Source organism: Rattus rattus, chromosome 4 (assembly GCF_011064425.1).
Source record: "Rattus rattus isolate New Zealand chromosome 4, Rrattus_CSIRO_v1, whole genome shotgun sequence".
NCBI lineage: Eukaryota > Metazoa > Chordata > Mammalia > Rodentia > Muridae > Rattus > Rattus rattus.
In genome coordinates this window covers 124,257,826-124,275,199 of record NC_046157.1, presented here as the reverse complement: position 1 = coordinate 124,275,199, position 17,374 = coordinate 124,257,826, and the positions used below count along the sequence as shown (strand labels likewise).

General features: G+C 37.4%; 1 protein-coding gene across 2 annotated transcripts in view; it reads left to right on the top strand.

Annotated features, from left to right (window-relative positions):
- Tmeff2 (transmembrane protein with EGF like and two follistatin like domains 2) overlaps positions 1-16,816 on the top strand; it is a 267,840-nt gene extending 251,024 nt beyond the window's left edge. Inside the window, exons 8-10 of one of the 2 annotated variants that reach the window (XM_032901096.1) lie at positions 10,628-10,751; positions 11,772-11,930; positions 15,285-16,816. In XM_032901096.1, coding sequence (XP_032756987.1) covers positions 10,628-10,751; positions 11,772-11,930; positions 15,285-15,381 — 380 coding nt within the window. In that variant the 3' untranslated portion in view covers positions 15,382-16,816. Of the gene's footprint in view, positions 1-10,627; positions 10,752-11,771; positions 11,931-15,284 lie in introns of those variants that run through there. The other variant, XM_032901097.1, reaches the window with a different exon arrangement.
- The last annotated feature ends 558 nt before the right edge of the window (positions 16,817-17,374 follow it).

The window sequence follows — 17,374 nt, the reverse complement described above, 5'->3', positions numbered from 1 at the left end:
CTCTACCTAAACCACACAAAGAGAGAAACTTCAGACCAATTTCCCTGGTGAATATCAATGCAAAAATAACTAATAAAAACCCTGAAGGCTGAATCTAAGAACACATTAAAATGATCATTCACCATGATCAAGTAGGTTTTATCCCACGGATGTAGGGATGGTTCAATATACGGAAATCCATCAACATAATCTGCTACTTAAAGAAACACAAAGAAAAGAATCACATGAACATCTCATTAAATGATGTGAAAGCATTTGACAATATTCAATACCCCTTCAAGATAAAAGTCTTGGAAATATCAAGAATTCAAGGCCTATACTTAAACATAGTAAAAAAAAAATGACAGTAAACCAGTAGACATCAAACTAAATGGAGAGAAAATTGAAGCAATCCCACTAAAAACAGGGACTAGACAAGGCTGCCCATTCTCTCCATACCTATTCAGTACTTGAAGTCCTAGCCAAAGCAATTAGACAACAAAAAAGGTCAAAGAATACAAATTGAATAGAAGCCAAAATATCACTATTTGCAGATGATATCATAGTGACCCCAAAAATTCCATCAGAGAAATCCTAAACCTGATAAAAAAAAACTTCAGCAAAGTGGCTGGATATAAAATTAGTTCAAATGAGTAGCCTTCCTCTACTCAAAGGATAAACAGGCTGAGAAAGTAATTAGGGAAATGACACCCTTCACAATAGTCACAAATAACATAAAAGATCTTGGTGTGACCCTAACCAAGCAAGTGAAAGATCTTTATAATAAGAACTTCAAGTCTCTGAAGAAAGAAATCGAAGAAGATCTCAGAAGATGGAAAGATTTCCCATGCTCATGAATTGGCAGGATTAATATTGTAAAAATGGTCATCTTGCCTGAAGCAATCTACAGATTCAATGCAATCCCCACCAAGATTCCAATTCAATTTTTCATAGAGTTAGAAAGAGCAATTTGCAAATTCATTTCAAATAAAGAAAACTTGGGGTATGGAAAATTAATCTTAACAATAAAAGAACTTCTGGAGGAATCACCATCCCTTACCTCCTGCTATATTACAGAGCAATCTTGATAAAATCAGCATGGTACTGATACAGAGACAGGCAGGTAGATCAATGGAATAGAATTGAAGACCCAGAAATGAATCCATACACCTATGACCACTTGGTCTTTGACAAAGGAGCCAAAACCATCCAATAGAAAAAGACAGCATTTTCAACAAATGGTGTTGGTTCAACTGGAGGTCAGCATGTAGAAGAATGCAAATCGACACATTCTTATCTCCTTGTACAAAGTTCAAGTTCCAGTGGGTCAAAGACCCCACATAAAACAAGATATTCTCAAACTAATAGAAGAGAAAGTAGGGAAGAGCCTCAAACACATAGGCATAGGGAAAAAGTTCTTGAACAGAACACCAATGGTTTATGCTCTAAGATAAAGAATCGACAAAGGAGGCCTCATAAAATTGCAAAGCTTCTGTAAGGCAAAGGACACTGTCAATAGGACAAAATGGCAACCAACAGATTGAGAAAAGATCTTTACTAATTCTATATCTGACAGAAGGCTAATATCTAATATATACAAAGAACTCAAGATGTTAGACTCCAGAACCAAATAACCCTATTAACAAATGGGGTACAGAGCTAAACAAAGAAGCCTCAGCTGAGGAATATCGAATGGCTGAGAAACACCTAAAGAAATGTTCAACATCCTTAGTCATCAGAGAAATGCAAGTCAAAACAACACTGAGGTTCCACCTCACACAAGTCAGAATGCCTAAGACCAAAAACTCAAGTGACAGTAGATTCTGGCGAGGATGTGAAGAAAGAGGAACACTCCTCCATTGTTGGTGGGATTGCAAGCTGGTACAACCCCTCTGGGAATCAGTCTGGAGGTTCCTCAGAAAATTGGACATAGTATACCTAAGGACCCAGCTATACCACTCCTGGGCATATTCCCAAAAGATGTTCCAACATATAACAAGGACACATGCTGCACTATCTTCATAGCAGCCTTACTTATAAAAGTCTGAAGCTAGAAAGAACCAGATGTCCTTCAACAGAGGAGTGGATACAGAAAAGGTGGTACATTTGTACAATGGAGTACTACTCAGTTATTAAAAACAATGACTACATGAAATTCTTAGGCAAAAGGATGGAACTAGAAAATATCATCTTGAGTGAGGTAACCCACTGACAAAAGAACACACATGGTAGGCACTCACTGATAAGTGGATATTAGCCCAAAGCTCAGATTACCCCAAAATACAATCCACAGACCATATCAAACTCAAGAAGAAGGAAGACCAAAGTGTTGATGCTTCAGTCCTTCTTAGAAACAGGAACAAAATACTCATGGGAGGAAATACAGGGACAAACGGTGGAACAGGGACTGAAGAAAAGATCATCCAGAGGCTACCCCACCTGGGGATCCATCCCATTTGCAATCCCCAAACCCAGACTCTATTGTGGATGCCAAGAAGTGCTTGCTGACAGGAGCCTGCTATAGCTGTCTTCTGAGAGGCTCTGCCAGAGCTTTGCTGATACAGATGAGGATGGTTGCAGCTAACCATCCGACTGAGCACAGGGACCCCAATGGAGGAGTTAGAGAAAGGACTGAAGGAGCTAAGGGGTTTGCAACCCCATGGGATGAGCAACTGTGTTAACCAACCAGACCCCCTAGAGCTTCCGAAGACTACACCACCAACCAAAGAGTACACATGGAGAGATCCATGACTCCAGCAGCATATGTAGCAGAAGATCGGAGGAGAAGCCCTTGGTCCTGTGATGGCTAGTTTCTGCATTGTAGGGGAATGCCAGAGTAGTGAGATAGGAGTGGGTGGGTGGGAGGGAGAGCATCCTCATAGAAGCAGGGGGATGGGAGATGACAGACGGCGAACTTGGAAAGGGGATAACATTTTAAATGTAAATACCTAAAATATACAATAGAAAAGCAAATGGATAACAATTTGCATACTTTGCTCTTAATAATAAGTGAATCATCGTTTTTTTTCCTCAGCAATCCAGGATTAACTCTAAAGGAGCCTTGTTATAACAAACCTTTGAATTTCTATAATTGTGTCTAGATGCCACAGTGAAAATATTACATATAAGTGGCCACCCCAGGGTTTTACAGATTCCTCAATATTTGTCTTTATAAATACATGACAATCAGAAACATAAATAGTAAGGGTCCAGGAAAACAAATTTTTGTACTTCAGTTTCCTAGTCCACATATTACTGTATATATTTCTTCGTAGATTCTGCTACTTTTTCCAATTAAAATTCTGAAAGCACCATCAATGCTTAAGAGTATAGTAACAGGAAAAGTAGATTTCTTCTACTGTCTTTAATTTTATGACCAGTAAGAATTCTTATAGGAGGTGGTGACAATCTCCATTCTTGCTTTTTTTTTAATATATCTAATCAATTCCAGAACGGATGATTCTTTAAATTTCTGTTCCTTCTGCTCCTACTTCTCCTCACAGCCCAACTAGCAAACTTTTACATCTAAGTGTTACTGTAGAGTAGAGCTCTGTGGAGGCCAGTTAAGAGAAGGTTATTTTCTTTAAGACAAAGGAATTGGATCTATCTCTGGCCTTGATTAGAGACCTAACATTCCAAGCTATCCAAAATTTTAGATTTAATGTATCCAGGCCTGTCAGTCCTCTGGCCAAGAAGATTATTTCACCTCAAGTTATGCTAAAGAGATGGAAGGAATAATTCCTCTTTTGATGAGATAATGTAATTTTCCTTCCCAGAAACCATGTTTCCTGTGCAGTCACTATGGACCCATCATGAGGCCCCATTAGTTCTGTCTTTCTCAAATTGATGCAAGAAGACATAATTTCTTCTTTTTTCTTTTCTGTCTCTTTCATTTGTTTGCTGGTCAGATCCTAAGTGTGCTTTGTATTTGTCCTTTGGACCTCTCCACTCCTTCTCTAAAGCTACCTCCCTTTGGCACTTGGCTGCTTGTCAAACCTCCATGCCTAACTCAAAGAGCCTTCTCTCTTCCTCTGCCCAGTCTCCTTTCTCTATGCAGTTACTGAGACTTACAACTTGCCCACTCTGTGGTTTCTGTCTTAAACCCTAATAAAACTGTCCTCAAGCTATCTTCTGAGTCCATTCACAAACCCTTTCATTAATGAGAATAACAGTCCTTCGAGATGTCCTCAATTTCCCTCACCACCACACATACTCCACATGGGATTTCCCACAAGCCATTTCAGTTAGGTTTGGGGTTAGGGTGGGAGTGGGAGGTATGATTAATTCTCAGGGGACAATGTTGACTCTGGCACTTTAAGTACTTGATCAATGTTTTCAATAGTTTTTTGAGGTTTTGTTTCCCAAATCATTCAGAGATAAATATGCTAAGACCCTTCCCTTACGGATCAAGAGCTGATTGTGTACTTGCCTCTGTCCTGTATGCCCAGCTATGACTTTTAGCTAGCCTTCTTGTTTGAGTCTCTGTCCTAGAGCCTTAGAAAAGTAGAGCCTGTTCTCATGTATTTGTCTATGCCTTAAATAAGATGGTGACAACATCTGAACCTACCGTGAGATCTGTTAAAGTGCAAGAACTCGACTCATTGTATTAAGAATTCATTCAATAGGAGCACTTTTCCCATCTAAAAACTTCCATTGCAATTCAAACTAGATGTGAGGCTTTCTGCCACCTCATGTCTTTATCCTGATTAGATTAAGAGAGGAAACCATAGAATTAAAAATCTTCTCCAAGACTAACTGTAATCAACAACAGGAATAATCATAACTAAGCTTCGGATGTGTAATTTATTTCTGTCTCAGACAGTGTAAATACAGTGGACAGTTAAGTATTTTTCTTTTCTAAATTAGTTAAATAAAATTATTTTCAATTGATTTAGAGATAAGGTTGTAAGTAGGGAAAGATTAAAAGAAAGTTTCATGTTATCTTCCCAACAGGATTATACAGTGGCTGATCTTCAATCTTTTAATATATTTGACCCACTCATATTTGATCTTACAATGCCTCACACGTAGTGAGCTAAAGGAAGATTAGGTGTACACTCCCAAAGGAAAGTAACCGGAGACTCTGAATCAATTAATTCAAATAAAATAGATAACTATCTTTCGTATTTGATTCATTACTGCACTCTCAGAGCTACTCTCCCTTCTAGACACAGATGTCAAGAAAATGGAGTAGAACATCAGAACAAAAGAAATAGAATGGCTGTCAAAATAGTAACCAGCATCACACATGAATAGTATATCCTGTCTTTGTAACTGAGACTCTCAGTTTCCTGTTTCAAATTAGCTTTTCAGGACACACAATCCTGGAGAGCATGACTTCATTTTGTGCACTTCCTTGGCCAAGCTCTAGCCTTTAACCAAAGGAAGGCATTTGTTATTCAGAAACATGGGTGATTTTGGTCAAATTTCACACTGTAGTGTTTCTGCTTTGAACAATAGTATCTTGCTTTACAGATGAGTTCACCAAATATTGTATTTTCCACTTGGGGCTGGGGAAGAATGTGGAACAGAAGGTAAACACACAAACACAGCCCACACCAAGCAGCACTGATTCGTGTAGAAACCACTCCGTTTGACCTTTCTACCTTTCTACCAAATTCTATGTGACCTGAAATAAGATAAGGCTGTGTCTTGTCCCATTCTCTCAGTCCCTTTGGCTTTCCATGTCTGTCTTCCCCTAAAAACACCAGCACATGTAACTATGCTAAAGAACAGACCTCCTCAGTATTTCTTCACAGTTGTTGACTAGCAGTGGGTATGTGACTGAATTAGCTCTGCTCCAAACAACTTAAGGTATGCAGGTGACAGCCTTTTAGAAGGGTCAAGTTCTTTCTTTGAATTAACTATGTGTATACACTTACACAAAAAAACTGGGTGCTGATTTTATTGGACATACAAAAAGTTTATACCATAGTCACAACCTTATTAGAAGACAAAGTATAATCCTTACATTAAATCTCTTAAAAATGGAAAACAAAGAACTCAGTTGTAAGCTGTCAGCCAGTAAGAAAGATGTACACTCCCAAAGTATCATATTTATACAATATCAAATCTTCAAATGCTTTATTGTTGCTTGAATATCCATTGCACATAGCTTCAGGTTCATAAACATTTACCATAACTCATACATATATTTGTTTGAGATATTATACTTCTATGTTTCTGGTTGCCTTAATATACTTAAATATTGTTTCTAAAGTATGTCTATTACATCACTAGATTGGTTGTATATTTGAGTTTTCAATTAACTGGTTTACTTGGTTGGATTGACTATAAATCCCTTGACATATATTGATGACTGCTCATTCTCTTGCCCAGAGATTGTTTCTTTTACTCATTTATTTTCCAATTTCTCTACTTCTTATTTGACAGTATCACATGAGCAGCAAAACAGAGCTCTCTAAGCTCGCAAGGACTGGTATAAACTAATTAGCAGATTTTATGATGGAGACTATTCCCTTCCCATGTTATCATTTGGCTTAGACAGTAAACAGGGAAAATCTAACTCATAGCACACCAAGGCAATACCTTCATTCAGACTTGGTCCTATTTAGCACATGGACTCCAGGTCAAGATTGTGGACATTGTTCAAATACAGAAACTGTCAGTTTTGGAGTGAGGTACAATATAAAAATAGCCTCAAGAATGGGTTTTGAGGTATAACATTTCTTGATCTTCTCTTATTGTTAGCAGAAAGAAAATCACCTCTTGAAACCATCCTCTTTAGGATGAAATATATTGTGATAGAAAGGCCCTGTACAACTAGAATTCAGAGAAGTCAGAGAGAAGCTCCCCACACACAGGTGTGCAGGAACACTCAGCTGTTACTAACGAACACCAAACAGAAGTGTTGAATCGTGTGTTATGCGAAGAAGATCCAGAAAGAAGAGTGAAAATCAGTGCTGGCTCATTTCATGAGCCAGGGGACTGACAGTCCCCACTGCTTAGAAATCCTCTTTAAAAAGCAAGCAAATGAATTGGCTCTTCTAGTTCTTGCCACCTGGACCCAGCACAAAACAAGCCCACTCTTCTCTGTGGAGTCTGGAATAACCAGGTCATTACAAGGCACATCTAAATACAACCGCTACCCTGATTCTATTTTGTCTAGAATTTACTCAATACTTTGAGTTTGGGGGGTATTTGTTTATTGTTACTTTGGTTTTCTTCTGTGTCCTTATTATGAGTTTAATTTTCTTCCCCAAAAAAGGACAAAAAAAAATATAAACAATGCTTAAAAGAACGGAAGAAGCCAAAATAATACCCATATCCTCCCAATCTCTCCTATGGAAATAATTCATGAATTTTAACATTAATGACAATTTTAAATGTAGAAATACTTTCATGCAAAAGATCACCAATCACAAAATAGCTAAAATGACACAGATATAAAACAAAAGAGGTGCTGGAACGTCGCCTATCTATCTATCCTCACCACAGTGTATACGTTATACATTTAGGGATAACATGTGAAATACTTCCCATCCGAGCAACATTTATAAATATCCCCACAAAAGAAAGCACTAAATATTTTAACAGTTCGCTTCAGACTTTAATGATTTGCAGATGGCATCTAGATCTTAAAATGTATAGGGAGATGTTTTACAGCTCTGACTAAATAGAAATAATACATTCATCTAATTCATGAATGACAAAGGCTCGTCCTTCTGCTGATGAACATGCTCATCATCCATGACCACCAGTGACAATTATAAGGACACACTATAATAAAGCACAGTGCGCCTGTGTAGAGATAATGGGAAGCAATCCATCCCATAAAAACAGTAATTAACTTGCAATCTTTCGTTACTTCTGACCAGTTACAGTGGCGTTGAAGAATACTCGTAGATTTCAAAATACAGATTAGATTGAGGTTGATAAAGTTGTATTTCACATTTATCCAGGCAGGACTTTTTTTTTTCCTTTTTTTCCCATCTTTATTAAATTGGGTATTTCTTTTTTTTTAATCTTTATTAAATTGGGTATTTCTTATTTACTTTTCAAATGTTATTCCCTTTCCCCGTTTCCAGGCCAACATCCCCCTAACCCTTCCCCCCACCTTCTATATGGGTGTTCCCCTCCCCATCCTCCCTCCATTAGCTCCCTCCCCGCAAGAATCCCGTTCACTGGGTTTCAGTTCTGGCAGGACTAAGGGCTTCCCCTTCCACTGGTGCTCTTACTAGGATATTCATTGCTACCTATGCAGTTGGAGCCCAGGGTCAGTCCATATATAGTCTTTGCGTAGTGGCTTAGTCCCTGGAAGCTCTGGTTGCTTGGCATTGTTGTTCATATGGGGTCTCAAGCCCCTTCAACTCTTTCAGTCCGTTCTCTGATTCCTTCAACGGGGGTCCCATTCTCAGTTCAGTGGTTGGCTGCTGGCATTCGCCTATGTATTTGCTGTATTCTGGCTGTGTCTCTCAGGAGAGATCTACATCCAGTTCTTGTCAGCCTGCACTTCTTTGCTTCATCCATCTTATCTAGTTTGATGGCTGTATATGTATGGGCCACATGTGGGGCAGGCTCTGAATGGGCGTTCCTTCAGTCTCTGTTCTGAACTTTGCCTCCCTATCCCCTCCTAAGAGTATTCTTTCTGCAGGCACTCGGAGCTATGAGTTTTCCACTTAGCACAGCTTTCATTGTGTCCCATAAGTTTGAGTATGTTATACCTTCATTTTCATTAAATTCTTAGAAGTCTTTAATTTCTTTCTTTATTTCTTCCTTGACCAGGTTATCATTGAGTAGAGCATTGTTCAACTTCATTGTATAGGTAGGCATTCTTCCCTTATTGTTATTGAAGACCAGCTTTAGCCCGTGGTGGTCTGATAGGACTCATGGGATTATTTCTATATCTGTTGAGGCCTGTTTTGTGACCAATTATATGGTCAAGTTTGGAGAAAGTACCATGAGGTGGTGAGAAGAAGGTATATCCTTTTGTTTTAGGATAGAATGTTCTATAAATATCTGTTAAGTCCATTTGGTTCCTAACTTCTGTTAGTCTGTCTATGTTTCTGTTTGATTTCTGTTTCCATGACCTGTCCATTGATGAGAGTGGGGTGTTGAAATCTCCTACTATTATTGTGTGAGGTGCAATGTGTGCTTTGAGCTTTAGTAAGGTTTCTTTTATGTATGTAGGTGCCCTTGTATTTGGAGCGTAGATATTTAGAATTGAGAGTTCATCTTGGTGGATTTTTCCTTTGATGAATATGAAGTGTCGTTCTTCATCTTTTTTGATGACTTTTGATTGAAAATCGATTTTATTCGATATTAAAATGGCTACTCCAGCTTGCTTCTTCCGACCATTTGCTTGGAAAGTTGTTTTCCAGCCTTTCACTCTGAGGTATTGTCTATCTTTGTCTCTGAGGCAGGACTTTTTAAGGATGTCAGATTTCAAAAGAGACAATGAAGACAAAACTGTGTGTGTGCGCGTGCGTGCGTGCGTGTGCGCGTCTGTGAAGACTGTGAGTGTGTCTGCCAGAAAATAATATAGAATAATATGTATTCTATTCTATCATTGTCTACTCTTTCAAGTCAGAGTCTCTCATTGAACACAGAAGGGCAAGCTCATGAGCACAAGCAATTCTGTCTCCACCACACCCTGACAGCACTTACACGCATGCACATGACCACACCTAGCTTTTTACATTGATGATGTAAGCCAAACCCAAATCCTCATGCTTGCACAGCAAGCATTCATACCCACTGAGCTCTCTCTCCAGCCCTGACCATCTAACGCTATAAAGCACAGAAGGAATTGAGCAACCACTTTCTTGGAGATGGTATCACAAATGTGTAGTCAACATATTTGAGCAAACAGAAGCCCAAAAGCACTTACAGGTTCTTATAAAAGCATTAGAAAACAAAACTTACTAATGACAGTGGAAGTGGTTCATTTTAGAATACAAGGTGCTTCATTTTCCTTAAGTTTAATTTGACAAATCGTTCTTAACACGGGCAGATCGTATACATTAAAGTAAACTTAGAGCATTTAACATGTACTCTGTGGCTATCAATATAAGTGATCCTAAAACAACCTTTCAGTTTTCAATTGCGTTATTGTGGCAATAAAAAAAAATGTGTGGATGCTAGTAAAATAAAAACCTCACACTTACATTATAAAAGCACATGAGAGAGTGCATTTGTTGAAATTTGCATGTGGTTTGAAAAATGTTTAAGAACTGAACACAGCCACGTTTTAACTTTTAAACCCTCAGATTCAGAAAGTATCAATGCCTTTCAACAATTTGCTCTCAGAAACATTATGCTGGGCTTTGAATTTCAAAAAATGAGGGTTTCTTTTTGGATTATTTTATGACCAACCTATAGTCTCCATGCAAGTAAAATTAAAGCTGTCCGACAACTCATAGGCACATCAGTGGCTGTTAAAGAAGTAGAAAATTGCGTAAAAGCATGAAAAGCACTAGGTAATTTTGCAGTTTCATCTCTAAACATAATTGTAAGGATGCCTGCCTTTCTATTCTCTCTCCCTCTTTCTTCTGAAGCATGGCCTTTTTTAGTTCTTGCCCTTTTAAATAGCTTTGCCTACTGGAGCTTTGCTTGTTAATGCACGGGTTGATCTTACCCAGCAGAGAAGGTATTTACAGGGGGTACTTTCTTTTATCTGTATTCACAGAGAATGCTAACAAATTAGAAGAAAGTGCCAGAGAACACCACATACCTTGTCCAGAACACTACAATGGGTTCTGCATGCATGGCAAGTGTGAACACTCCATCAATATGCAGGAGCCATCTTGCAGGTAACGTTTTCTCTCTTAAACTTTTAAAGAGCATAACGTAAAAATGTAGGAACCAGACTTTAAGAGTTAATAGAAGTGGTTTACGTCCTGCTTGAAGAGGGAACAGCAGCAAAATTTCTGTCTCTCCGAGAGAGAGAGAGAGAGAGAGAGAGAGAGAGAGAGAGAGAGAGGCACAGAACATGTGTATACCTTCTTCACTCTGTGTGTACTTGACATATACTTTAAAGGGCGGGGTCCACTTTTTATTCACCATTCTTTCCTCTGAATGAAGAGTTGTGCTTGGCACTTCTCAGTGTTTCTTGGGTAAGTGAATGCTACTGTGGTAAGGTTATCATTTCCGAAATCCTCCAGACCTCCTATGAAATATCATCAAACACGGCTTTCTTGGGCACTCAATCTCTTCTCTGTAGAGCCTGGTGTCATGAGATGATTAGCCACACCTCAGTTCTAAGCTCAGACAAAAAGAAATTGTTTGTCTGGCTTTAGTTTATAAATATTTGCTGAGTATTCATGTCTAGAACAAATATTATGTCTGAGATGGCAAATCAAAATGAAAATATATCTATACTTAAATTAATGTACACTTTTCATTGGAAAGCTGAGGGAGAAACACAATTCATTATCAAGAAAGGCTCACACTGGTTGGGGATTTAGCTCAACGGTAGAGCGCTTGCCTAGCAAGCACAAGGCCCTGGGTTCGGTCCCCAGCTCTGGAAGAAAAAAAAAAAAAAAAGGCTCACACTAGCTTTATTTCTGCATTTATATCATCTATACCATAATCATTTTAAAAAATTCTCCTTCAAAACTTTATGACCAGCAAATTTAAAAAATTTGCTATATCTCTCATTCTTATATTTTTTTCAGCATTTCTCCAACATTGCCATACGAAATGCCTAAAACAAACAGACTTTTTTGGTACTATGTCATCAAGCAATAAGTAAGCGTATTAGCTTAGGTTTAAAAAAAATTAATATGAATAAGTTCTGGGTCACAAGTGAGCAGATGTTGTCCTCCTTCCAGATGTGATGCTGGTTATACTGGTCAACACTGTGAAAAGAAGGACTACAGTGTTCTCTACGTTGTTCCTGGTCCTGTAAGATTCCAGTACGTCTTGATTGCAGCTGTGATTGGAACAATTCAGATTGCTGTCATCTGTGTGGTGGTCCTCTGTATCACAAGGTCAGTAACAGGACTTGGGCATGACCTAAGCTAAGGCAGCACAAGTCCTCCTCTGACCCTGAGTCTGAGTCCCTTGGTGAACTAAGGAGCCATGCCTTCTCCATGAGTCCTAGCTCATCACCATAAGAACATTTGAATAGCCCAGTGGAGAGACAAGGGTTTTCCTCATTGTTTTCCTCATCTTTAGCCTATTATGAGGATTGTTTATGTCCTAAGATTATTTCTCTGTGTAATATATAATGTCAATCTCTGTTTGAAGACTCTTTTCTTCTTTTATCTGCAAAAACCTACTTTTTATTCCAACTATGAACCAGCATATCTACCTACTGGGATCACTACACCAAATGTGAAAACAGATAATACATAGGTCTAATATATAATGTATAGAAATGCTCAAACTCTAGCTCCCATTAATAACATTTATATTCCCAAGTAGAACTTTCAAAATACCATCAGTGTTACCACACTTGGTATAAACAACAATAGCTTTTTAACTTTAATATGGTAAGTTCTCTTCACAATATTTTCAATGCAATGAGAAAGTGCTGTAGTTAATGAAAATCTTTGATATATTTCTGAAACATGTAGTAAATATCATACTTTAATAGCAAATTCACAGCTCATAAATGGGTAGTTTTTACTTGAACAGGGATGAAATAGAATGAGAATAAAGATTTCATTCAATTTCAACAGGAAATCAAACCATGAGTCCTGAGTAGTGTCTGAGGTTGTTTGAGGAGAGAAACAGAGATTTGTTTGACCTCTTGCAAGTACAGAGATGTGGTAGACAGGGACCTCTTGAGTGTCCAAGCATGTGGTAGACTGGAACAGGACTCTGAACCCAATACCCCCTTCATATCCTCTGACAGCCACAAAGGCCAATGGAGATCCTTTTTAAAAAACTGAATTAATTTTATTTTTTAAAATTCCAGAGGAGCCTTGTAAGGTTTTTATCAAATCCATAAGACATTAAGACTTTAATTCACTCATACTGCATTACAGAAAGTCTCCCAAAATTATTTCTAAAAACTGCAAAATAAGAAGCATTATGAAATTAAAACATAAAGGCAGTAATATATCCTGGTATCTGTATTACGCTGTCTTCTGTAAAGACAAGTGTGGGGTCTTCTCTTGAAAAACACAAAATATGGCTCATAAATCCTCACCTGGCCGACAGGCATAAGGGAAAATTATTATTGGAGCTTGGTGCTACCCTAAGTAAATAGAGTGCATTAACTAGATTAGATGTTTAGATGCCCAGTTAACCACTGGATATATAAAAATAAAGGCAGAGAACATAAAACCAACTCAAAAACAAAATATTTTGAACATATAAAGAAAAGATAGAGAAGAATCTAAATCATAGAAAACTGTACCATACTTTTCTAAGCACATATAGAAAAATAAGACATATTCATAATCATACGATAACAAGTTGATTGCTTTTCATATAGTGAAGAAAGCCCAAATTTCAATACCTCAAACCATGTCTCCAAATTAGCTATTAATCACATTTTTATTCCCATACATTATTTTAAAGTGGAATAAATATATTGACTATTTTCCCAGAAATTGTGCATTTGTGTTATAATTTTGTCATATACTTATATATTCACTTGCGTGCACAAGTGCGTGTGTTTACATACATTACAAAACGTGAACAGTTACTTCATTCATTCATTGATTCATCATATCTTTTATGGTGGAGATCCTGAAATATGAGACATTTTCAGATACTGAGACTACACAGCCAAGTAATGAAGCAAAAATGGTGGCCACCATCTAATGACACAGCTTTGCATTTTACCCTGCTCCTCTGCTCCTAGTTTCTCATGATTTTGTGTGCTCTTCTGCAGTTGTCTACCTATGCTAAGCTCCCAGTTTGAATAAGCTCTGTCTGCTATGTTTTCAGAGTATATTGCTTTTTTCTTTACTTTTCATTTCAAAACTAAATAAAATGTATTCTCTATGCTTTAGGGGAAGAAAAAAAAAAGCACATCAAACGTGTTAGCATTGTCATTTACGCATTATATAAATACCCTCCTTGTACAACCAAACCATTGAAGCGCTTTCCAGGAAAAGTATACATCTATATATTACACCAGTATCCAGAATAGATTTGTCCCATTCATTCAAAAATAGTGCCAGCTAGGCCCACCTCTGACCTCCAAAATACCCTGCTTTGCTGGTGATGTGTCAAGCCTTGTTTGTCCAGATCTGTTCCAAATTACCCAGGTGCCAGACAACTTACAGAATTATTCCTAGCATAGACCTCCTCATTCACTTCAATTTCTTCTAAATGTCTGTTCTCTGTTCTTTCCTTTCTCTTCTGTCTTACCAATTTCTCCCTGAATCTCTCTCTCTCTCTCTCTCTCTCTCTCTCTCTCTCCTGTCTACTCAAATGTTTCCTGTCTACTCAAGAACCCGCCTTCAGAGCAATATCTCATAAAAATGACTATCTAGAGACATGTTCCAAGTGAACCTCTTGTCCCCTTGAAAGCTGGATTTTCAGCTTTTTTCCCTCCATCTCTCACTTGCTGAGAGTGTGACTTTCTAGATCTGTGTTTGGTTTTGACAGATATATAAGCAACTACACAAAAATACACTCAGATCTACTGTGTATGTGTGTCCGTGTATATGTATGCTCGTTCACATATTCTCCACTCTGTCACCCTTAGTGGAAATAGAATTTTGTTAGCTTTATATTTCTCTTGCTTCCATCAGTAAAGAAATCTCTTACTATAATAAAAATACTAGATCAGAGATTTTTCAGATAATGTGACTGAACACTAGATTTTTGTGCAAGAAACATAATTGGTGCCAATTTGTATCTCTAGCTTTATAACATTAAGGCAAAGCAATGATATTAGGCTAAACCAAAGCAATATTCTTTCGCACTTGCATTCGGGTATTGTCAGTTGGTTTGTTCTCCTGTGATAGAATCTTAACTCGTAACACTGAAATGTCAATATAGCATTCATTGTTAAGACTTTTAGACATAAAGTTGTAGAAGATCTTTAAAGCTGCAATGAGCTTGCGACTTGCTTGGCTGCCTTGTGTTGTATCACACAATATAATGAACAGACTTAAAGAATGAACAGTGAATGAGGGCAAAGCAAGAATATTTCTCTTCAACTTCTACTCTGTTCTTCAGTTCTTGACAGAAGCCTAAAAACAACTACAAGGAGAAGGATAATAATAATAATAATAATAATAATAATAATAACATATACAAGTAACCAGATTCTACCTGTAATCAGTTTTTGCTTCATCTAGAGCTTCACTCTTTGATTATAGGAGCAAACTTTAGGTAATTACAGTAGACTAAGATCTGTAAACTTTCCAACCTTCTAGGAAATGTCCCAGAAGCAACAGAATTCACAGACAGAAGCAAAATACAGGGCACTACAGTTCAGACAACACAACAAGAGCATCCACACGGTTAATCTAGAGGGAGCATGTTTCCCAGTGGCCGGACAACCGACAGCTTGGACTACACAATACAGTATTAGAGACAAAAGAATAAGACGAGATCTACACATGTTGCCTTGCGTTTGTGGTAATCTACGCCAATGAAAACATGTACTACAACTATATTTGATTATGTATGGATATATTTGAAATAGTATACATTGTCTTGATGTTTTTTCTGTAATGTAAATAAACTATTTATATCACACAATATAGTTTTTTCTTTCCCATGTATTTGTTATATATAATAAATACTCAGTGATGAGAAAAAAAATGGCTTTCTTAAACTTGCAGTAATTCATAGCTGTAGACACAGTTTAACTGTCACAGGCTATGCAGACAGCAATATTTCATCCCTCTGTGCATCTTCAGACAATACATTAGTTTGCACAGGAATCTGTAGCTAGCTTTTGAGTGATTCCGAGATCAAAGGATATACTGGTTATTGGCAAAGAGGAAAAAATAATTTAGTTTATTGAGGTAGCATAAGATATGCCATAGCCTTGGATCATCTCTGTTTCATCTACTTTCCTCCCTGTCTTTCGCCGCCATTCCCAGGACAGAAAACTCTCTGGCATAAAAGCTACGGAAGAGAAGAAGGGAAGGAGTGAAGAAGGGAAGTGTTTTGTAGCTCAAAATAAAATGCAAAAAGGATACTTGTCTTTACTGAAAAGCAACATAACTATCGTAGTTAAATACATCTACCCTGGGTGTTCTGAGAAAGCTATCTGTTAGGTGTATAAACAGTGGTCAAACCTATTTTGTATTTGTTTCTGCAAGCAGGAATAAGAGCTAAGAGAACATTGTAACTGTGTCAATAAGTATGAGTCCAAACTGTGGCTTCTTAGAAGACCCTTGCTGTGTCTATATCTTATTTGAAAAGAAGTTACACTAGCAAACCAATGCCCCGAGAACAGTTTTATGGCCCAAAGAGTACTGTTATTCGAAACTGAAATACAAAAAGACAATGTTTTTATGACAATGGAGAAATACGTTTTAAGCATATTTACAGAAGGAAGAAAATCCCTGAGAATCTAAGGGACTTTCAGGAGAGCTGTTGTTAACTCCTATGGGATCTGAGCAGACAGGTATGAATGGTCACTTTGCTTCGGGAAAGTAAATTGGGAAAATTCTCAAGGAATAAGATGAAATACCAAATTAAGTAATTTATTATAGTTTACCTTTGAGTAGTTCCTGTGGCACATATGGGTGATTTAAATAAAGCTTTATTTGTCTTCCTCAAATGACTTCTTCATGGACTAAAAGAAATGGCATCCCCTCCTTTGTTACAAACCAAAAAAACACATAGCAAATCAAAATGTTCTGGATATAAAATATTCTATGAAAAAATAATAGTCTGAGGTGAAATTTAAACTACCTGTTAATGTATAATAAAGGTGACAATCTACATAAGACTTAGGTCTTTGATAACTGTGTTTTTCTAAATTAAGTCATAAATTTGAAAAGTGTGACATTATTGACATAACCATCATGAAAGTGTTTCTATGAATCACTCTCTTGATAGATATATATAACAAATCCCTGCTAATCTGTGTATGTAATGTGTTTAACATGCACAGAGATGTAAGTGGGCCCTAGTATTCTTTGTATGATAATAGCTGTAGCCAATAAACCCCTCCTTCTCCCCAATGAAGAGGGGAAATGTACTATTCATAGTGAGGCATAAGCTTAAAGGAACAATTCCACTGACCTTTGCTTACAAAAATATGAAATGGCTGATTTTGTCCCATGTTTATTTGTCACTAAATTTAAACTTTTATCAAGGGTCATAAAGCTAAGTGTTGAGAGAGTCTTTGATACTTTTCTGCCCATATCTATGCTGACCTACATCTTTGAAAAAACTACTTTTAAACCTTGGATAATGAATCCTAAGTGAGCATTTGCTGTATGCGAGGTGCTATTTTTAGTTCCAAGGGACAAATAGAACTTGGGGTCCCATCCACAAGACTCTC